Source organism: Ornithorhynchus anatinus, chromosome 5 (genome assembly GCF_004115215.2).
Source record: "Ornithorhynchus anatinus isolate Pmale09 chromosome 5, mOrnAna1.pri.v4, whole genome shotgun sequence".
NCBI lineage: Eukaryota > Metazoa > Chordata > Mammalia > Monotremata > Ornithorhynchidae > Ornithorhynchus > Ornithorhynchus anatinus.
This window is the reverse complement of record NC_041732.1, coordinates 67,237,967-67,260,084: the sequence shown is the minus strand read 5'-3', so window position 1 is coordinate 67,260,084 and position 22,118 is coordinate 67,237,967. Positions and strand designations below refer to the sequence as shown.

Here is a 22,118-nt window from a genome sequence, read left to right as displayed (position 1 = left end):
TGCTGGGTAGGGAGTTTTGAACTCCCTTAAGTGTCTTGGATTATGTGACGGTACTATATTTTGAAGCTATAAAGAGATGCGAATCTTCCCACCACCCGCCTTAGACTTCTTCTTTGGGTTCAGTTCTGTGGTGGTGTTGATTTTGTGCATCCGTGGCTCCCAGAGGTATTTCGGTTAATTTGCTTCCTGGGATAGTATCTCTTTCCTTCCCCCTCCGCTTCTACCCCTCAGAAAGCACTCAAACCTTCACCTGAATTTAGCTGAGGAAGAAAATGATGTGGCCATGACTCTGTGCTTAAGGAACACCTTTTCTGGATTTGCTAAAATGTCAGCCAAAGGGGCCAAACTGCAGACGTGGTAGTTAGAGCTGTCCACATATCATTGGGCAATACTGCCGTTGCAGGTTTGCGGTTGGCAAAAAGGGCCAGAGAAGATTCTCAAGTGCTAACCTCAGAGAAACAGGATAGGGCTGCCAATTAGATCGGTCGTAAAAGTCTAAGTCCTATCGGCAAGGCTGAAGACGGAGCCGACCACCTACTTGAAAATATTCTATTTACTCTGCAAAGTCTATATTTCCCCCGACACACACACAAGCAAGTACTCACCGGTGAGTTTATCTCGAACCCTATTAATAATCTGAATAGCTTTCTTATTCAGAGCTTCTGGTTTCACCAAACCGTCACCAACTGGAAAAGAAAATGGAACGTAACTCTTAGACGCCTAATAATCACAGCGGGTTCCACTGATTCTTTTCTGCTCTTCCTAAAAGGATACAACTTTAACCATTGCCTAATAGCTGTAGACAGAGGGAAGGCAACAGCAGAGCGGAGGGCAGGTCGGTTTGACCCAAGACCATCGGGAACGGGCTAGCTTTTCTCAAGGTGACTGGCCTCGAACGGCTGAAAGAAACTACCGAAAGAAGTACCCAACTGCTGGCAACGGTGACTGCGATCAGAAACCCGAGCGCGTTCCCCCCATGGACAGGGACTGTGTCTAATTCCCTCCCGTGCAGTCTCTCCCAGTGCTTAGTACCGTGCTTGGTACGCAGCAAGCGCTTAATAAATACGATCACTACTACTATTTCAAGAGAAGCAGCATGGCCTAATGGATAGAGCACGGGCCCGGGAGTCAGAAGGAGCTGGGTTCTAATCCCGGCTCTGCCACTTGTCTGCTGTGACCGTGGGCAAGTCGCTTTAATTCTCTGTGCCTCAGTTACCTCATCTGTCAAATGGTGATTAAGACTGGGAACCCCATGTGGGACAGGGATCGTGTCCAACCCAATTAGCCTGTATCGATCCCAGCGCTTAGTACAGTTCATTCATTCATTCAATTCATTCAATAGTATTTATTGAGCGCTTACTATGTGCAGAGCACTGTACTAAGCGCTTGGGATGAACAAGTCGGCAACAGATAGAGACAGTCCCTGCCGTTTGACGGGCTTACAGTCTAATCGGGGGAGACGGACAGACAAGAACAATGGCACTAAACAGCGTCAAGGGGAAGAACATCTCGTAAAAACAATGGCAACTAAATAGAATCAAGGCGATGTACAATTCATTAACAAAATAAATAGGGTAACGAAAATATATACAGTTGAGTATATATATATGTGCCTGGCACATAGTAAGCGCTTAACCAACACCACCATTACGACCTTTACACGAATTCTGGGTTGGTCACACACCTGTCTTAAGCCGTACCCATACTGGTAGTGAGTTCAGCCAAGAATCTTTTCTTCTAAAAGTGAGTAGTTGGCATTTTGGGGTCTTTTTTCTTGGATACTTAGGTCATTAGAAGGTGAAGACAAATTCATGGGATGTTTCTGTTCCATGTGGGCGGGTGACTCACCCTGGCTGCTGCCCACAGGATGACTGATGCTGTTTGTGGGATTTCCCACAGTGAAACATCTTAAGGGCTGGACTTACTGAAAGAATGGATGGATTCAGGCACTGTGGTCCCAGTTTTCTTGTGGGCGGTTTCGCCAAGCTCCACACTATCCAGCATTTCTAAAGGGAAATGAAATAGCATGAATAGAGTCAGACAGTAAGAACACAGTGTGGTCACGAGAGTCTCATTTCCTGCTGCTATGTTCCTAATCCTGAAGAATGGGACTTCTTCTCACTGGGGTGGGCGAAAAATCTTATCATATTCTTAGACCCCCTGTCAATGACCCAACAGGGGAGGAACAATGAAGAAGCTTTTTTGGCTGATGATGAAAAAAGTGAGTGGCTTTGCCTGATCGGGCAGTTCTCTTTAGCTTGCTCCAGGGGTGTCTCTCCGGAAGGAAGCACAACACTTAGGAGAGCCCAAGGTTTTCCCCAGAATCACCCCAGATGAGGGGAGAATGAACATGAGAATCTCTCCAAATGAGAGTGAGAAGATCAGGTTAAGGCCAACACTGCCCGTTTCTATTTAGAAAGAAGAGGTGGTTCCTCCGACCTCAATGTCTCATTCAAATGTTAAGGGCACTTGGCAGATGAGGGGAGAATAAAGAGAATTCCATAAAAGGTGTTAAAAGCCATAACCTCTGTTACTCAACTGTGTCAAACAGCATTATCAAAAACTCTCCGGTTCCCTGACGTGCCAATTCAATGTTACTGCTACTGCCGAAAGGCAAAAATCTTCTGAACTGTGTCACACAAGAGAACGCTGGTCGGGAAGACTGGGTACCGTGACGAGGTCCATCAAGGAGTGATTGATATTAAGACTGAATTAGATGAGTATGCCTTTTCCCTAACGGCTGAAATAAACTGGCTTGAATGGGCTTTACACCGAGTAGGCACTCAAACATCGACGGCGAGGACAGTGGCGAAGTCACAATTTTAACTGGTTTTTAAAATTAAAGAGGTGCAGGTTCCCTTTGGGAGGGAGAACAGAAATTACAGATGATTTCTGAGACTTGGGGTTTTCAATATCATGAGAAGCCCTAAGATGTATAAGTCTGAGTGCTCCGAGAGACACCAGAATCATCTTTTGGTAATGACTCAGCACAGATGTTACCTGGAAAGAACCAAAATCCCAACTGCTTTCTGGAAAACCCTGGGCAGTACTTTAAAATTCAATTTTGATGCAGTTTCTGATTAGACTAAGCTCGTGGTAGGAAGGGAACCTGCCCACCAAATCTGTTATATTGTACTTTCCCACATGCTTAGTACAGTCCAATGCTCAGAAAAGCACCTGGCACATACTAAGCGCTTAAGGAATACCATAATTATTATTGTTACAGTGCACTGCACACAGAAAGCACTCAATAAATATGACTGACTGATTGATACAGGGGTGACAAAGGATTCCAAACTATTTAAATGGCTATGAAAAAGCTTGCCCTTCTCCAGAAATGCCAGAGAATGAAATCCAAATCTTCTCGTATGATTCACTCACCTACAGACTGGCCGGCTGAGTAGGAGTCTGTCCTTGTTCGTGATCGCTTATTGCCTTTTGTGTTTGCTGAAGAAAAAAATAGAGTTTAAGAGTGTTTAGAGCTTTGTCTTGAGGCAAACTTGGTGTATGTACTCTCAGAATCGTGAGGACACTATGCCTCCAGAGAGCAGTTGTGGCACTTAGGACGAGGGAAGCATCCAATTTCAAAGAATTTCATTCTTAATATACTGGCACTCCACAGTCAGGGCAAAACTTAGAAACATAGGAAAGGGTTGATGCCTGTCTACTTGTTTTGTTTCGCTGTCTGTCTCCCCCTTCTAGACTGTGAGTCCGTTTTTGGGTAGGGACTGTCTCTGTTGCCGGAATATACTTTCCAAGAGCTTAGTACAGTGCTCTGCACCCAGTAAGTGCTCAATAAATACGACTGAATGAATGAATGAATTGAAGCCCCTATCTTTGGAAGGTAAAAGGAACCAGCCACTCGGGACAAGTGGTGCTTTTGTTCCTCTTCTTTCTTTTAATGCTGTTCAAGGTTGAAAAAGACCTCCAACTTTCTCAAGGGTTTACATGAAGAGTCACCAAATAACTCACCGGTAGTCATTCGTATTATTACAACAGATCGTGCAAATGTTTTTGGTGGTGATTAATAACCGAACAGCAGTTCCAATTGTGTTCAGCGCTTTCACTCTGGTCAAAGACATCTATGAGACCTTGAGATACACACCACAGGGCCGTGCCTTTGAAAGCACTTCTTTTAGCCAGGTGTAGCCGTTTGACGGAACGGACGGGCTTGAGGTGTGAGGACAGTTAGACCAAGTCGGGCCTCTTTGCTCCAAGCACTCTCTCATACTCACTATCCATCAGCCTCCAGTTCAATAAGGGGTCATAAACGAAGGCTTCCAGCACCGCCATCACACTGTCTTTGTGTTCACGGAGAACCTCCATTACGGTGTGACAGGTGATTCTGTAGTTTCCGTCGAGGCCAGTCACCTTGAGAAAAGATAAAGAACCGGATGAGCAGGGGGAACGAAGACACCAGGCTCAAACTTTCTCCGGAACAGAAGCTCCTCCCAAAATACCTCTGGCAACATCACTGGTGCTTGGGGGACACAGAGGGTTAGGCGGCGAGGAATCAGGACCCCATCTACCCAAACAAGGAGCACCTGGATGAGTATTTCCTTCCCCACAGTAGGAAATGCATCGGACAGCAGCAAGAGAGACGTTTCACTTTTCCAAGTTCCTTCCCAGTAAATCCCAATCTGACCAGTAAATCAATATCAACTCCTTACCTCCATTGCATTGGTCAACATTCTCGTCAGTCTAAATGGAATCTTCTCTGGGAACTTCTCTCTGGTCATCGCAACCTATGAATAAATGGGGAGAAGAATAATTAACTCCCTCCTTTTAAGGCAGAAATCAGGTCCTGAGGGGTAGCTTTCTTGGGCTTATTCTGAATCACTGGCAAATGAGGCCATAAATCTCCAATAGGGAATATGACCAGAAGCAACCTGGATTTAGAGGGAGACACCGAAGGAGATTAGGACAGGAATTCAGATCGGATTTGTAAATCTTGCAAGTTGCCAGGGATCAACCAACAGAGATAAGAAAAGGAATGGAGCCTCAACTCCCTTTTCTCAGTACTTTAAAACATGTTGGCAAATACTGGTCCACGGCAAGTCATCATTAATTGCAACTGAGTGAAAGAGAATGTGGATTTCATCAATCTTTCCATTTACGGAGCTTCTTTAATGATGGGGGTGGAGGAGACTAGTTTTAAATAAAACAAATGGACTGTCTGATCCATCTTTGGTTTAAGGACATTTGGCAGATTTAACAGCTAGAGGAGAGTTGGCAAGAATGAAACCACTTCCACATAAACTGTGAGGACGTTCCACATCTGAATGCCAGAAATAGGAGGCTGAATAATAACAATAATGATAATAATGATAACTGTGGTGTTTGCTAAGCGTGTAGTATATGGCAGGCTCTTTATTAAGTGTGGGAGTAGATACAAGGTAATTGGGTTGGTTAAATAGAGAAGCGGTGAGGGCTAGTGGATCGAGGACAGGTCAGGAGTCAGAAGGACTTGGGTTCTAACGCCAGCTCTGCCACTTGTCTTTGTGATCTTGCACAAATCACTTTACTTTTCTGGACCTCAGTTACCCCATCTGTAAAATGGGGATGAAGACTGGGAGCCCTCTTTGGGACAGGGACTGTGTCCAACTCGATTACCTTGTATATCTCCCAGAGCTTAGTATAGTGCCTGGCACAGAGTAAGCACTTAACAAATACCATAATTATTATTATTATTACTACAGTCCCTGTCCCACATGGGACTCACAGTTTTAATCCCCATTTTACAGGTGAGGAACCTGAAGCCCAGAGAAGTTATATGACTTGCCCAAGGTCACACAGCAGACAAATGGCGGAGTCGGGACTAGAACCCAGGTCTTTCTGACTCCCAAGCTCAAGCTCCTTCCACTAGGCCATGCTGCTTCTCTAATAATATTTGATCGCTTCTTTTATCTTGGGGTGGGAGGACAGAGGAAAGACGGTGCTATTCTGCCTAAGCTCACAGGGTAAGAATCATCCTCCCGGAGGGGCTCCATGTGGGAGGACAAAGGAAAGGTGAGAAACGAAAAAATCGTGAAAAAAACACGAAAAAATTGCGAAAAAAATTCAAAATAAAACCCACGAAAAAATGAAAAAAAAAATGCGAAAAAACCAAAAAAAAAGTGAAAAAAAATGAAAAAATGAATCATTCAGTCCTGAAAATTCCTCCAGGAACTACACTTCCCTTCCATGGAGCTTCTGCCCATAGTTCTGTGGGGCTCAGAACAAGGAAAAGAAGGGAGATGGAGGAAGGGAGAAGAGAATTAGACCCCCCAAAGGAGCCCGCTTTCAAGTGAACCCAGGGTTATTCCAACCAGTGCTGCCCCAGCATCTCAAGAAGGAAATGGAGAACTGCCGTCCCGCAGTTTGCCAGACAGCTCTATCGCCCTGTGGTGGGATCAGAGATGAGAGCTCTGAAGATGAATTTCCATCTGGGGGCTCACCTCAAAACAGTCTCCAAAGTCAATGTGCAGGATCTTTCCGCTTAGCCTGTCCAGCATCAGGTTGGATGGGTGCCTTTATTCACAGGACAGAGGAGAAAGTCCGAGGGACAGGTGATTAGAGTGGCTCAGGTAGATGAATCAGCAAGTACATGACAGCCAACAACTGAAATGAGTATTTATCTGAGAGAGCCAAGAGGCACCCTGTAATAATTTGCTTTCCAGAGGTCTTTGGTCCCATAATAAACAGCCTTTCAGCGGGGCTTCCATCTTGGAGTGACAAGGCCCTGTAATTGCTGGTGGGCAGTTACTGGACGGCTCCTCATCCTCGGGCCTGAGGCCTCTCAGATCAGTTCTGTGTAAACGGATACTCTGAATTTCCCTTGCAAATTTTTTTGGCAGGTGAAAAGAGAATGAATCGCTTACTCCAGGAAAAGATTATTTTTCAGCCTGGGAGAAAAATGCACTTGGAATTCAGAGTGAGGAGGTAATACACTAGGAAGAGAAACAAATGAGGTATCTGAGGGTTGAACTCACTGCTTCTCTTTATCTATACTCAAGCGATCCTAAATAGAACCGTAAATTCTCATTTGGGGTGAAATTTATTAAAGTGACTGGAAAATCCAGGATGACTGGTTTTAATTCTAGATGGTTAGAATTAAAGATGGGGGAAAAAAAAGGAAACAATTTCTTTTAAATGTGATTTTTCAGTGAGCTTTACCAGCTGACTGGGTGAGTGGTTCTTAAGTCACCTGCAATTTTCTTTCTCTGGAATACTCTGTGGCATGTACTGTTTTTTGAAGTTACTTCACTCACCAAGGAAGTTTAAGAGTCTGTGGATACCCACTGAACTCAAGTAATTGTGATTAGGCCTCGGACCTGCAATTTAATTTCCCCTGTCATCCCTGACTCTGAGCAAACTTAGTATTTGTGTCTTTAGGATGCCCGTTATTTAGTTGCTATGGTGCTATTTATACCTTTTTAACATTTACAGCAAGGAGGAAAACATATCCTTTGAATTTTTTTAAAGCATTTAAGTGCTTACTTTGTGTCAAGAACTGTTCTAAGTGCTGAGGAATATACAAATTCAACAGACTAGACACAGTCCCTGTCCCACATGCGGCTCCCAGTCAGAGTAGGAAAGAGAATCCTCATTTTATAGTTGAGGAAACTAGGAACTAGGAAGCTGAAGCACAGAGAAGTGAAGTGACTTGCCCACAGTCACACAGTCAGCAATTGGCAGACTCCCAGGTCTGGGTTCTTTCCATTTGGCCATGCTGCTTCCCCTTAGGTCTGAAGTCTGTGAGATCATGCTGTGAGATCCATTTTAATACGGCAACTCAGAGCTAAGAAGGCTGTCTTGTAAAACTGGGAACAGCAAACCAATCACAGCTAATTATGAAGCAGTATGCCTGAGGGGAAAGAGCACAGGACTGGGAATAGGGACATTTGGGATCTAGTCAGGGCTCCACCTACCTGCTGGAGAGTCTGGGCAAGTCAATTAACTTCTCTGTGCTTCAGCTTCCTCATTGTAAAATGGGGATTAAATACAGGTTCTCTTTCTCCCCTAGACTGCGAGCCGTCAGAGACTTGGGTCTGATCTTATTATCCTATACCTGCCTCACCACTGAGTCCAGTGCTTGGCACTTAATGCTTAACATACATAATTCTTCTTCTTATTATTACTGTTATCCAATCACAAAAGCCCTCAGGAGAGTCAAAGGAGATGTGTTCGGTCTCAAACTGGGATGGAAAAGGTATAGCGCTGACAATACAGGAAACCAAATCGATTCACTCACCTGTCTCCTAAGCCCAAAATATACCCAACCATCGACATGACAGCTAAAGAACGGGTGTAATTGGTTCTTCGGTCAAACCACACCTAAAAACAGTATAGAGATTGAGTGAACCGAAGGCCTCGGAGAGCTGCAGCCTCCTTTTTAAACCCATTCAGGACAGCAGGGCAAGCTAAGAATCCAAACTTCCAAGCAAGCCCGAAGGAGGAGGCCCCTCTCAGTTCTCCCCACTGAGCCCAAACACTCTCTTAGCGGAAGCACAGTGACAGAGCGAAAAACAGCAAAGTGCTAGTGGAAGTTCCTTTCTTTGGAAGACCCAAACTACGCAAATATCCATAACCTAGCACGCACACATACACACACAGACGCAGACACACACAGAAACCGATTCAGAGGAAAACAGGGCTCAGAGAGGGAGAGAAAAGGGCAGCTCAAGCCCCAAAGAAACTTGATGTACCTCAGAGCTGGGGCTTTTTAGCCACAGCAGTTTGGCTAGATCATCTCCTGCAGTGTTATTGACGGCGTGTTCAAATACCTCCACCTTCTGCATCAGAGTCAAGTGGTCGTAATCTGGAGCCATCTAAATCAAGACACACACGCCATTCAGCAGGGGCCCAGCTTCTTGCCCCCATATTCCAAGAGACCTATTCAAAATGAACCCCCTTGGGAGAATTCCATTTTGGTGAAATGTAGATCCCATGGGGGGCAAAAAACAAGACCCCATCTGAAGTGGAAGATTGGTCTCAGAAGACTTCCGATGTAATAGCCTACACCATTTTACTCTACAGTCAACCAAGTACACACGATCCTAAATGTTGGCCTTTATTACCCATCCTTGTGAGTGGAAAGTCATTTTTTGATCTCACTCAAAGCAAATCAAGAGGACCTTTGGGGCCCTCGGTTTTCCGAGGGTGTTTTTTTCCCTTTTGCTTTAGTTTTCATTAGGCAGAGTACACTCCACTAATATTTCTTCAAAGGCTAATAACAGCACGGTAGGTTTTCAAGAGACAGAGGCGCAAGGTGAGTTGACAAGGACTTCGCCTGCTCCCTGGAATGTAAGGTCTGCCTATTATAACCCCAAATAAGATGGGTGGTTGGATCCTTTACCCGCAACATGATGCGATGCTCGATATTAAGAAGGATCTTCTTCTTCTCCCTGTAATCCCGGATGAGCGCGTGCAAAGTGTCGCAGTGGGGGACCCAGCCAATTAGGCCTGAATTGGTAGATAAGGGAATGACGGCGTACCTCTGGATGCTGAAAAAGACAAGCGGAGATGGGAAGGGCCACTGCATAGCAGAGCAGAGCAGAGCAGAGCATAACAGACCAAAAAAAAAAAAAAAAAAAATCGGCAAGCCACACAATTATTTTTTTCTGGCCCGCTCTTTCGCAGGGGATGTACTCGAAACAGAACGAATGGAAGTAACAGATGCCTCTACTCGTCCAATGTACACTGTTACCTGGCTTAGAGAAGTAAGCGAGTGGCAATTTGCTGAGTTGCCATAGCAACCAGGCGACTGATAATATTTGGAATTAGGAGATTAGTGAGGGGGAACTGAATCTTAATTTAGCAGAGGAGGAAATGAAAAAGTGTTATAATAATAATAATAATGGCATTTGTTTAGCACTTACTATGTGCCAGGCACTCTTCTAAGCGCTTGGACAGATACAAGATAATCGAGGTGGACACACTCTCTGTCCCACTTAGAGCTCCCAGTCTTAATCCCCATTTTACAGACGAGGGAACTGAGGCTCAGAGAAGTTAAGTGGCTTGCCCAAGGTCACACAGTAGACTAGTGGAGGAACCAGGATTAGAATCCATGACCTTCTGACTCCCGGGCCCCTGTTCCATGCACTAGGCCATGTTGCTTACCACTGTTATGTTCTCTCAAGGGGTATCTATTTTTCAGGTCTTGAGACACACGTTGTGTAGAGCACTAAGCTCTCGGGAAGCTACAATAGAGCTGGTAGATATGACTTCTACCCTCAAGGAGTTTACAGTCTAACGTGGGAGACAGGCAGTAAGTTATAGGTCAGGGAAGCAAATGAGTACAAGGATATAGTACAGTGCTCTGCACACAGTAGGTGCTCAATAAATACGATTGAATGAAGTACATAAGTGCTGCAGGGGTGTGGGGTGGGAATGCACAGTGCTGGACGATCCAAGGAATGGTAGAGACAGCCCGCCCATGGGATTCCATCACACTGAAATTTGTTTGGCGAGTTTATAGTCCAGTCACACTACGTCAACAACTCTACCTATTTCTTCTGAGCACCGAATGCTTGCCCAGAAATGGGGGCGGACTGGAAATTCTCTCAGTCTTCTGCTATTTTCCACCCCCTTCTCTTGACCCAGGTACCTGAGATTTTTCCGCAGAGAGGTCGGGTCGTTGGCCAGAAGGGTGTTAACCAGACCAAAGAGCTGCATCACCCGTTCGTCCTGTCGGAGGTCCTCGTGGCCCTTCAGAAGGAAGACAAACTCATGGCCGTTGCTGCCTGTAATGGAAAGGAGGGAAGGGGGAGGGTTGGAAGTAGGACCTGGATGATAGGAGCACGATGGGCAGGGACAGCATCACGGGTCTGGGAAGGGGCCCTGAGAGGCCATCTAGTCCAGTTCCCAGCTTCTACTGAGGGCCACGCTCACTCCATTTCACTCCGATGAAAGTCTACTAAACATATCCAGGGAAGTATTCACAGACACCTTTGGCCACCCATTCCAGCATTTAAACTACCTTCACTGCCAAACTACCTTTCTGTCAAATCAAGAACTCCCATCTTAAAGCTCACGTTTATTTTTCAGGGGAATTTCCAGAAAGAAACAAAAAGCACAAATATGAAGACTTACTAGAACCTGGAAATTTTGAGAGCACCTCAGGAACTTCTATGCGGCTTTCTCACCCTCCCTCCCCTCCGGCCCACAAGTCTTACTCCTCCCCCACCCCGTTCGGTGGTTCTCCTCAGCTCTCATTTCTCCATTTTGATTGTTCTTCCTGTACTTCCAGATCCACAACCGAGTGGGTAAATGAACCGAGACCAGGGGGAGGAGATTTGGGCCTCGGGCTCAAAAAAGGTACAATGGGGTGATGAGGGTTGGGAGTGTTTGGGAAGAGGTTCCTTCTCCGCTTCCCAATAGCCATTTCCAGTGAGATCACTAATCTTCCCTCAAGGAAGCAGAGGAGGGGCTCACCCCGACCAAGTCATGATGTTTTTGCACCTGAATCATCTTGAGTCAGCAGACGAGGGGATCCGCTTATGATGACTCTTACCCATTAATGTCAACTTCCTGGGCCTTTGTTTGGATGTGATGACCTGCAAAGAAGGTGCTATGGACTGAATGCGGATGATGGGCTGGTTGGGATCGTAGGTTCCCGGCACGGCTAATTCAAGGTCCCGGCACATCAGGAGTTTGGGGGACACGTACTGCAACTCCAAGGAAGTAAGCTGAGGAGAAACACAGAAAAAGATTTCGTTTCATCCCTGCCCAGAAGAATTCAAATGGCCAGTTGAAAGTCCACTCTCTGAATTAACTGGGACTCGAGCCAGTTTAGATCACTGAAACTTTGGATGGCAGAAGAAAATGGCTTGACCTGGGTCAGAAGTACTTGACCAATTTTGTTGAGTTATTTGAACTTGGTCGTTTGATGACCTGTAGTAGCCTCAGTTTAGATAACCTGTCATTCGGACGATTCGTTTTTACTGCAATTAAAATAAAGGTCTGTGTTCACTTCCCAGTCGCTGGTCAGTACTTGCACTGGTGCTAATTACATGTCTATGGAACGCTGCCAGCTCACTCTAGTAGATCCCCGGCAGAGCTCTAGCTCCTTCTTTTACCTGAGGTAGCTGTTTTGAGATCCTCCTGAACACGTGATAATAGAGATCCCAGGCCTGCGTTAGGTCCTTGACGTTCCCAGATTTCATGTACTTCCGGCACCACTCTTGAGCCTCCATCAAATCCCGACCATATGCCTGGGAGAAAGGTGAGGGAAGATAATGTCTCGCCAATCATCGGGGGACTTGCCAAAGCAATCTGCAGACCCGCAGGCTCTCTCTAGGCTCTCCCCGGGTATTAGAGTGATGTTTTCTGATGGACAGATGGTATTAAAGCACGGAATGGATCGAGAAGGGAAATTAACGAATCCCCAACCCTGAAGAGCTTTAAGAACCATAAACCAACCCTACTGTTTGGATTTCTTAGGTTAAACAAACCTAGAGGCAGGGGATGGATAACATTAATGAATTGATTCATTCAGTCATATTTATTGAGCGCTTACTATGTGCAGAACATTGTACTAGGCGCTTGGGAGAGTACAATACAACAATAAACAGTGACATTCCCTGGTCACAACGAGCTTACAGTCTAGAGTGGGGAAGACAGATACCGATCAGTGGTATTTATTGAGCCTTTAACTAGGTGTAGAGCACTTTAAGTGCTCGGAAGATTACAGTACAACATAATTGGTAGACACATTCCCTACCCACTGGGTGCTTAAGGGCTAGATGGTCCTTTGGCAGACCCAGTGATTTTAATGAGTCGCTCCAGAACAAGAACAGCAACGAATCTATATCTGGTGAGATCGACTCCTTGAGCTCAGTCCGAGACCATCTGAACGACTCTGGGATCAGAGCAGAGAATCCCCAGGAAGGGGTTTCAACAAGGGTCCCGTTAGCTCTCTCCATTTCCTCCTGGCCCGTACCTGATTGAACGACGTTTCCTTCAGGGTCTGGGGTCCCCGCTCCATCATAGCGTGCAGTGGCTCCAGGACCTCAAACATCCCTTTCACGTTCCTCTCCCCGAAATATAAGCGGGAAGCCTCTTCCAAGCCCTCGTGCCACATCTCGTGCCACAGGATGGCCACCCGGATCAGCTCCTCGCTCACCTGGGTCAAAAGAAGGGGGGGGGGGGGGCCCGGATTCTTAAGGGGAAGGGACACGCTTACCAGCTCTCCAAGGAAAATGCATCCAGTCTGTCAAACATTCCATGCTTTCTGGAGAAAGAGGCAACAAATAGGTCCTTAGCAAGGGAAACAGTCTCCCCCTGGGAGCTCCAGCAACCCCTTGGGACTCACCATCATGGCCTGCTGGACCAGGGTGTTGCTGTGTTCACACATGTTTTTCAGGATCTTGTTGGCTGCATTGTGACGGGCAGTGGTGGTGGACTTGGATGCCACGGTCAGTGGGTAGATCAGAGCCTAGGGCGGATTCAGAGAACAGCCCGTGACCAGATGCGGGCAGAGAGGCTAGCAGTACAATTCGAATGGGGGAAGAGGGGGGAAAAAAGGACACTCTCCCACTGCTGCCCCTGGAAGATCAAAACCACTTTAGTCCATCTCTACGGGCTGGGGGGTGGGAAACGGGGAGGAGGAGGAGGAAGAGTGGGTGAAAGGGTGAGCCCTCAGAGGGTCAGGGACCATATTTACTTCCTATCTGGGTGTCCTTTCTCAGCTACTAGTACACAGCACACTTAAGAAACGCTATTGCTACTATCACTACTAAAATTAAGCTTTCATAATTTCCAGGAAAGGGGGTTGAAGCTCAGAGTTTCTGTTTTGGATTGTTGCTCTCTGAAGAGGAGTCAGAGCACTTTTTCCTAATCTATCCACATCTTTGCCTCCCAAGCAGGGAGGAGTCACTGACTGTGTTCCTCTAATGCCAGTCTACTCGCTGGACCTCGATCTTGTCTATCATGCCACCAACCCCTTGCCCACATCCATCCTCTGGCCTGGAATTCCTTTCCCCTTCACAGTTAACAGACCACTACTCTTTCTTCCTTAAAAGTCTTAATAAAATCACATTTTCTCCAAGATGTCTTCCCCAACTAAGCCCTCATTTCCCCTTCTCCCTCTTCCTTCTTTGTCGCTTAAGCGCTTGGATCTGTTCCCTTCAAGCATTCGATAATCACTCCACCTTCTACCCCACAGCACTTACGTCCATATCTGTTCCTGGTTTTAATGTCTGCCTCCACCTCTATAGACTGTAAGCTTCTCGTGGACAGGGAACATAGCTACCAACTCTTCCAAGTGCTTAATACAGTGCTCTTATTGATCACTCACTACACCACTTACAAAGTCAAGAGGCCAAGAGCTTTCTAAAGGACCCAACTTACCTGCGGATGATATCGGCCAATATCCGTGAGGAGCTGATGAATCAGGCGTCCCACCAGGGGCCGGGGAGTATCGATTCTTGCAATGAGCTGGGGGATAACCTGGCGTTGACAAGGGAAACACGGAACCGGCTGCAGTTACTCTTTCGGGCTAGGACGGTGGGACTCTTAACGCTGTCTGCTTATGCTTCGTCTTCACCACTTTCTTCTCTAGCAGCCGAAGGGACAAGCTTAGCCCGAGACCCAGGGATCCGGGGCCTGTCTCAATTGTGAACACGCTCCGTAGGATGAGTCCGAGAAGACCCACAATTAGACCCATCCTTACCTGTAACCAGGTGTCGATCTGGATCGCCTTCACACCTTCTACCAGGGCTTCGTTGACATCTGGCCAGTGACCATAGTCAAACCACAAAGTGAGGACTCTGAAGGAAAAATGGGATGAGATGTTGGTTCAAAAGCCACAGAGACTGCCCTTTCCTCAAGGACGTAGGGAAGGGCGGGGCCTGGACTCGGCAGACATAAGAGGGAAGGGACCTCTGTTCTGATCAGGGGAAACAGGAGACCCCATCTGTTCCTGGATTGGGAAATTTAAACACGAAAGCAGATGGTGGGGGGCGGAGGGGAGTCCCTGTCAATTTTAACCACTTGGGAAGTGGAGGGAAGGGCACTGCCTTAACTAGATCTCATCTTGCCTCACTGTCAAAGACAAAAGGATTTCTACAACCCCCTGGGAAAGAAAGGGAAGGCTATCGCTAATTAGCTCTCTCCTCAGGGGGCTAGAGGCTTTTGTCTACCTCTCCCTTCTTTCTGGCAGCAGCCTGTACAGACAAATGGAATTAGATCAACTGTAACTTCCCATACGCACCTCAGCCGGAGGACCTAACCTCGTGATCCCTGGGATGCGGCTAGACAGCCAGCTTGGGTGGCTAACAGAAAAATGGAGACTTTTATTTGTAGTTCTCTCCCATCATTAATCTACATATCTGTCATTTATTTATTTATATTAACGTCCTCCCATTTAGGCGGTAAACTCACCGTGGGCAGGGAATGTGTCTATTGTTATTTTGGACTCTCCCAAGTATCGTGCTCGGCCCACAGTAAGAGCTAAATAAATGACAGACTGCTGACTGACCGACTACTCTGGCCAACTACGGTTTGATGGTTCCATGCCCCATATTGTCACCACTTCAGAAGCTACGATTATTGGGTACCTGAGTGTGTCCTGAAGATTGTTGCCCCGGGACAGAGAGATGGAGCGGAAGAAACCCTGGACGGCAGGAACGGTGTATAACAACAGCGTCTTGGACAGATCCTGCTGGGACACAAGCGCGTTAGCAGGGTCTCAGGCTGAAGACGGGGCCTTAGCTGAGAGGACGGGGAGCCGGAAACGGAGCTGTGAAAATACAGCACTCACGGCCCTCTGGCCGCCTTCACGTGTTCTGAACAGACAGCGAGAGGAAAGGGGGAGATGGGGACGGCCCCGCGATTCGCATCGCCCCACACTCCCGAAGTCCTGGAATTTCAGACCTGGGTTCCCACCCAATATAGGTGCACTACAAGAACACATTCATTCACCCGGGAAGGGCCGGGGGGAGGAGAAGAGAGCTGATTTTTCAGTTCGGGGGCTGGGTCCCTTCCCAGGGGACATTTTTCCAGTCAATTAAGGACTCCCAAATGACTTCTGGGTTCAGGAGAGACTTCAGAACGAAGGTTAGGGTGGCGTTATCTTTGGCTCGAGTGTCACCTCCCTTCCCCAGAGAGCTCGGGGCCTGGGTTGGGCTCCACTGGGTTGAGACTATGGCCTGGGTACCTCAGTGACTTTCTTTTGCACGGGCGATGGAATGGGGCTGTTCTCGCCGCTTTCTGCCTCGCTCTCGCTGTTACTCCCCTCGGTGTTTGCGCTGGTGATGCTGGCTCCACTGGCATGGCGCAGTTTCTTCTTTTCATCTCGGGCCTGGTTTTGATGCTTATAGTGCAGCACGGCCTCAAAGTTCATCACTGCCCAGGCGTGCCAGGCCTGGGATTGGACAGGGGAGTGGCGGGTGGAAGAGAGAAGGGGGGAGAGAGAAAGAGAGGGGAAAGAGGCGGGGAGGGAGAGAGAGAGAGAGGGAAAGAAATAGACAGACATGCTGAGCAGAGCCATCAGACAAACATACACCTCAGGCTTTGAGGGATTAAAGGATTCCGGCAGTAATCCTCTTGCCTCTTCTAATTGAGCAGAATATACATTTTTTGCTTAGTTGAGATATAAATAAATTATTACGCATTTCTAAGCACTTTAATAATCACACCACTGCCCTTATGTAAATATCCTTCTACTTTGTTGCTTCCCCTACTTTTTTTTTTTAATGCTATTTGTTAAGCGCTTATTCTGTTTCTGGAACCGTACTAAGTGCTGGGGTAGATACGAGCTAATCAAGTTGGACACAGTCCATGTCCCACATGGGGCTCACAGTCTTAATCCCCAGTGTACAAATGTGGTAACTGAGGCACAGAGAAGCGAAATGACTTGGCCAAGTTCACACTGCAGACAAGTGGTGGAACCAGGATTAGAACCCAGGTCCTCTGACTCCTAGGTCCGTGTTTTTAACCTCTTGGCCACGCTGCTACCTGCAATTTGTTTTAATGCCTGTCTCCCCCTGTTTAGACTGTAAGCTCCTTGAGGGCAGGGATCGTGCCTGTACACTCTAGTGCACTCTCCAAAGTGCTTGGTACAGTGCTCTACACAGAGTAGCAGAGAAGCAGCCTGGCTCAGTGGAAAGAGCACGGGCTTGGGAGTCGGAGGTCGTGAGTTCTAATCCCGGCTCCGCCACTTGTCAACTGTGTGACTATGGGCAAGTCACTTATCTTCTCTGTGCCTCAGTTACCTCATTTGGAAAATGGGGAGGAAGACTGGGAGCCCCACGTGGGACAACCTGATCACCTTGAATCTATCCTAGTGCTTAGAACAGTGCTTGGCACATAGGAAGGGCTTAAATACCATCATTATTATTACTATTAGAGTAAGAGCTCAATAAATGCCATTGATTAACTGACTGACTGATCCAAGTGCGAATGTGGGTGCTAACGTGTTTTTCTGACTCGAGGCTAGGCCGAGTAACAACCATTATCCTCGGTCTACTTTAGCACCTTCTGGACTGCCTATTAGCAAAGCATTTAGTTTGTTCAGAAGAAACCGGAAAGGACACACGATCATCATCATATCTTCTGCTGCTACAAATGAATGCAATTCATCCAGATGGACTCCAGATGGATTTATAAACAAGAAATCAGCCTCCAGCTAACGACACACATACACACACAAACACTTTCTCCAATCGCTCACTGAATAACATCTCACACAAGTGCTCTGCCTCACTATTTATCTTTTGAAAATATTTCCTGTGACATAGCAGTTCGTTTCCCAGGCTCTTCCAAAACAAATACAGCGAGCTCATCTCTGAGACTGCAGGAGAGAGGGCAGGCCTGAAAATCAGAAAGGGGTAGGGGGAGGGAGAAGAACCGAAGGTTCCGGGGAAATGAAGTTCTGGAATTAAATATGGAATTAATTCCAGCTCTCTGAAAGCGGACAGCTGCAACTCGGGAAAGCAACAGCAAGTGTTCTAGTTCAGACAGACCAAATTCAGCCTCCTCTTTCACGTCTCCCAAGCCGGACAAGAGACACCTTCTCGCCCTTGATGCAAGAGCACATAAACTGGCCTTAAGAGCTCGGCACAAATGAGCCACAAAACCCGGCTGTGCTACCCCTCCGACTTGAGTGCCTGAGAGACTTGCCCCAGAGGGTCCCGTCACCTCTGCTCACACTGGCCTAGTCCTTGATTCACTCTGCTACTATCAGGTCAGGAGACCTGGGCCCATCCACATGCCTCCACCCTGCTGGACTTCTGGTTTTGAGAGAAAGTTTAGAGTGGGAGCCCCATGTGGGACTGAAACTCTAACCTGATTAACACGTATCTATCCCAGTGCTTAGAGAAATACTTAGCTCATACTAAGCACTAAACAAGTACAATCACTTATTTTTTTAAAGCTCCGCTCACTCAACGCTGAGCTCTCGCATTCGCTACCTTATACCAGTTGCGGTCATGCTCGGTAGAGGCACTGTAATACTGGAGGACTTTAGGGATTGTGCTTTCGTTGATGCCTTGCAGGTTCAGCTGCCATTCTCCCAGTTTCAGGAAACAGCTAGAAAAGCAGAAACAGGTAGAAAGTTAGCCCGTCTCCCCAGCACGCCACTCGATGGGAGAAACGATTAATGCTGAGAAAAGATCAAAATCTTTCCAGCCATCTCCTTTGCATTCAAGAAATAAAAGAACTCTGCTATTAAAGCCCTTATTCACCCACACATCCTTCTTTCCATTCTCTTTTTTCTCCTTTCTGTCATTTTTTGTGTCTGTCTCCCCCACTAGATTATAAGCACTTTGAAAGCAGGGTTTACATCTTCTACCTCGACTGTACCGCGCTGGGCACACGGTATAATTTTCTGCACACAGATTTACTGACTGACTCGCAGGATCTTCAAAAATCCAGGAGGAAAAGAGACATGCTCGCTGGATGGAATTTTAATGCTCTTCTCTTCCTCAATTTCTCCCCCTTTACATGAGAGTGCAAGCCGGGTGCCTGGCTGCTGGAATTCATATCCAACGCTCAAACGTCCAGCTGTAGCTTGAGGTGAGATAGAAAATGCTTATTCCTGCAGACAGCCCAATCAGAAATCGGCACTCTCCCCTGCCCTTAAGAAGCAGGACTTGAATCGGGCTTTCGGATTCCTCGATCCAGGGCAACCGGCCACTTGAGAGACGTAAGAACAAGCAGCCTGGCCCAGTGGATACAGCACAGACCTGGGAGTCAGAAGGACCTGGGTTCTAATATCCGTTCCGCCGCTTGTCTTCTGGGTGACTCTGGGCAAGTCACTTCACTTCTCTGTGCCTCAGTTACCTCATCTGCAAAATGGGGATCAAGACCAGGAGCCCCACGAGGGACACGAGCTGTGTCCAACCTGATTCGCTGGTAGCTATCCCAGTGCTTCGCACACAGTAAGCGCTTAACAAATACCATTAAAAAAAAAACGTAACCGCTAGTGAGGGACTGACTTTGAGTTGCCCGTGGGGAGGAGCTCTGCAGAGCTTCGGGGAGGGTAGACGGCAGTGGCTCCTGCAGCCTCAAACAGGCCACTGGGCCCTCGGACCCGATAACTCACCGGGCCATGAGTTTGTGGAGCTCCTGCTTATGCTGCTGGTCCTCGGCGGCGATGGCGTGCTGGGCCTGCTGCTGCATCGTCTGGACAAAGTGCTGCATGTGCTGGAAGGCGTCGATCTGCAGGGCAGAGGAGCGGGGCCGCGTCGGCCTTTTAATGTCAGAGCGCTTACAATCATCTATTCGTGATCTGACTTAGGGGCTAATCACCCTCAAAGTTACTGTCCTAGAGCCCGGGCCATGCAACGCCCAAATACAAGGCTTGAACCTCAAGTCTAGCAAGCATTTTCAAGAAGGTGAAGAATCACGCGAAACCCCTAAATCCCTGCCATGTGGTCAATTACGCTTAGAAGTTTAACCCAGCCTTGTAAACAGCCACGGGCCTAGTTAACCAGTAAATCTATGCCAGTATGCAAAAGAATGGCTCAGTTCATTCCCTGGATCCTCAATGATGCTACGGGTGGGGAAGGGGACCGCTAAGGGCTTTGTCTTTGTTTACAAGGTTGCCCTGCTCGCTCCTGACCACTATCCCAGACAAGGGGACGAAACGGGGACCGTGGACTTTACAATCATGGAGCCTTGTGTCAGGATCCAAATGAAAAGTGAGGGGCTGAGGCCTCCAAGACCATAAGCTCCTTGGGGGCAGGGGACGCATCTTCCAAATCGGTTGTCTCGTCCTTTCCGAAAAGCTTAGTACAGTGCTCTACACACGCTAAGGATTCAATTACCGATGACTTACTGAAGTCCAGCCAAGGACGTAATTCAAGTGGAGTAGAGATGCTGTATGGCTTAGTGGAATTGGGAGTCAGAGGATCTGGGTTCTAATCCCAGCTCTGCCACTGGCCAGCTGTGGGACCTTGGGCAAGTCATCCATCTCTGTGCTTCGGCCTCCTTAGCTGAAAAATGAAGGTTCCAGGGTCTGTCCCTTAGATCGTGAGCCCTATGTGGGTTGGGGGACTGTTTCCAACCTGACTATAATGTTCTTATTCTTACTGTAGTGCTTAGCCTAGTTCTTGGCAGTCAAGAGCTTAATAAACACAATAGCTAGCTACTCGTAAGAAAGGAGTAGGGGAGAGAGTCTAGCCAAGAAGCTCTGCCTCTTGGAATGAAGATTTCTATGGCTTTCTGAGATATCTAACCTCACAACAAAATTCCAACACAAGACCCACAAAATCCTTTTTGGGAGGAGAGATAGAGGGTGGGCATCAGAAACACCTGCTCTACAGGAGCAAGTACAGAACAGGGAAAAGGGAGGGGAAAAAAAACGACGCCAAACGAAAAGAGGGGGCTTCACTGGAAGAGGAAGTCTCGGCTTCAGAAATATAGCAAATTCTCCCAGCCCTGGACCGAGGAGCCACTAAGTGGCCAATTTGTTTACATCCTATGGGGACCCAAGCTTGCCTCGCTAATGAAGGTCTTAAGGAGAGCGAAAAGGGGATCACCTGTTTGGGAATAACTCCCCAGCACGGGGGCAAACATCAATTACTTTCCGACACGATGAGTTAATTAGCAGCGGGAGACGGGGCTTTAAGCCCAGAGCCGGATCGACGACGACGTGGCAACCGATTCATCATGCGGCTAATCCGTGCCCGAGGGCAGGGCAGAGACCCAGATGTTTCAACAACTAACAAGGCACCTGTCTCCCTTCAGACATCTGCCTTCAAGACCAGAATCCCACCGCTTGCAACCAGCACCTGCCGTGAGCTTTGGCAAGAAGGCTTTGAAAAATGATTGTCATTAGCATCCTACGCCTGGATGGCTGACAAACAGTTCTCTGGGCTCTCCAATGTGAAGAGCCCTGGGACAACTCAAATCTGAGGTGACTGATAAGAACTGAGACTCAATGCACGTGAAATGCTGAAGGAGTTGAGCTCCAGATCACTGAATTTGTAAATTAACTCAGACTTCTATCGAAGCCGCTAATGCCAGATGGTCTTCAGGGTTTATTCCGGGGCTGGGGAAGACCTGTGATCATAACTTTCTGAGAAGAGCTTTTACGCTATAGTTCTTTCTTTTCATTAATCCGGATGAGGTAACTGAGGAGAAACAGATGCTAATGGGAAGAGACGGGTGTGGGTTCGATTTGGTTTTGGTTCTTAATATGAAACTTCTCTGGTGCAAATGCAATTTCTCCCTTTAGAATTCTGCACTCAAGATAAAAGACACTAGTACTTGGCTCAAAGGTTCCAATTGTTTATCTGAGCGCTGAGACTTGTTACCTAGACTTGAAACCTGACTGCGTGATCAATGAAGGGAGAAGGAAAAGCTGTGCCTTTGAAGATTAACAAATTCAGAATGAAAAATGATGGGGCTATTATTACATATTTCATGGGGTCACTGTGTAGATCTTTCTTTTTTCCCCCAAGGAACTCACAATACTCCTGGAGTTATTCTCGAATTACACTGTTACCATTGCCCAGTGGGAAAATGAGACCCAGGGCAACTGCTTTCTCCAAGATTCCTAGCTGTTTGGGGTGGAGTTGGGTGGAGAGCCTTTTCCCTAAAGAGCAGGAAGAAAAGGAGATTTCTTACTGGAGGTGCTGTTTAAATTGGAGATGGTCATTAGTTTGTAAACAATTTGAGGGCAGGTTTGGCTA

At 47.2% G+C, this 22,118-nt stretch overlaps 1 protein-coding gene across 3 annotated transcripts in view; it reads right to left on the bottom strand.

The window, feature by feature from the left end:
- The window catches only part of MTOR (mechanistic target of rapamycin kinase), a 135,428-nt gene that overhangs the window by 3,177 nt on the left and 110,133 nt on the right, over window positions 1-22,118 (bottom strand). For all 3 annotated transcript variants that reach the window (XM_029064521.2, XM_029064522.2, XM_039912075.1), the window contains 20 exons: window positions 19,526-19,641; window positions 18,393-18,510; window positions 16,139-16,345; window positions 15,540-15,640; window positions 14,654-14,750; window positions 14,332-14,430; window positions 13,295-13,417; window positions 12,923-13,105; window positions 12,060-12,194; window positions 11,495-11,669; window positions 10,589-10,724; window positions 9,338-9,485; window positions 8,688-8,810; window positions 8,234-8,316; window positions 6,438-6,510; window positions 4,671-4,745; window positions 4,236-4,371; window positions 3,382-3,447; window positions 1,926-2,006; window positions 606-686 (listed from right to left, as the gene is read on the bottom strand). In XM_029064521.2, the coding sequence (XP_028920354.1) occupies window positions 606-686; window positions 1,926-2,006; window positions 3,382-3,447; window positions 4,236-4,371; window positions 4,671-4,745; window positions 6,438-6,510; window positions 8,234-8,316; window positions 8,688-8,810; window positions 9,338-9,485; window positions 10,589-10,724; window positions 11,495-11,669; window positions 12,060-12,194; window positions 12,923-13,105; window positions 13,295-13,417; window positions 14,332-14,430; window positions 14,654-14,750; window positions 15,540-15,640; window positions 16,139-16,345; window positions 18,393-18,510; window positions 19,526-19,641 (2,356 nt within the window). The remainder of the gene's footprint in view (window positions 1-605; window positions 687-1,925; window positions 2,007-3,381; window positions 3,448-4,235; window positions 4,372-4,670; window positions 4,746-6,437; window positions 6,511-8,233; window positions 8,317-8,687; window positions 8,811-9,337; window positions 9,486-10,588; window positions 10,725-11,494; window positions 11,670-12,059; window positions 12,195-12,922; window positions 13,106-13,294; window positions 13,418-14,331; window positions 14,431-14,653; window positions 14,751-15,539; window positions 15,641-16,138; window positions 16,346-18,392; window positions 18,511-19,525; window positions 19,642-22,118) is intronic.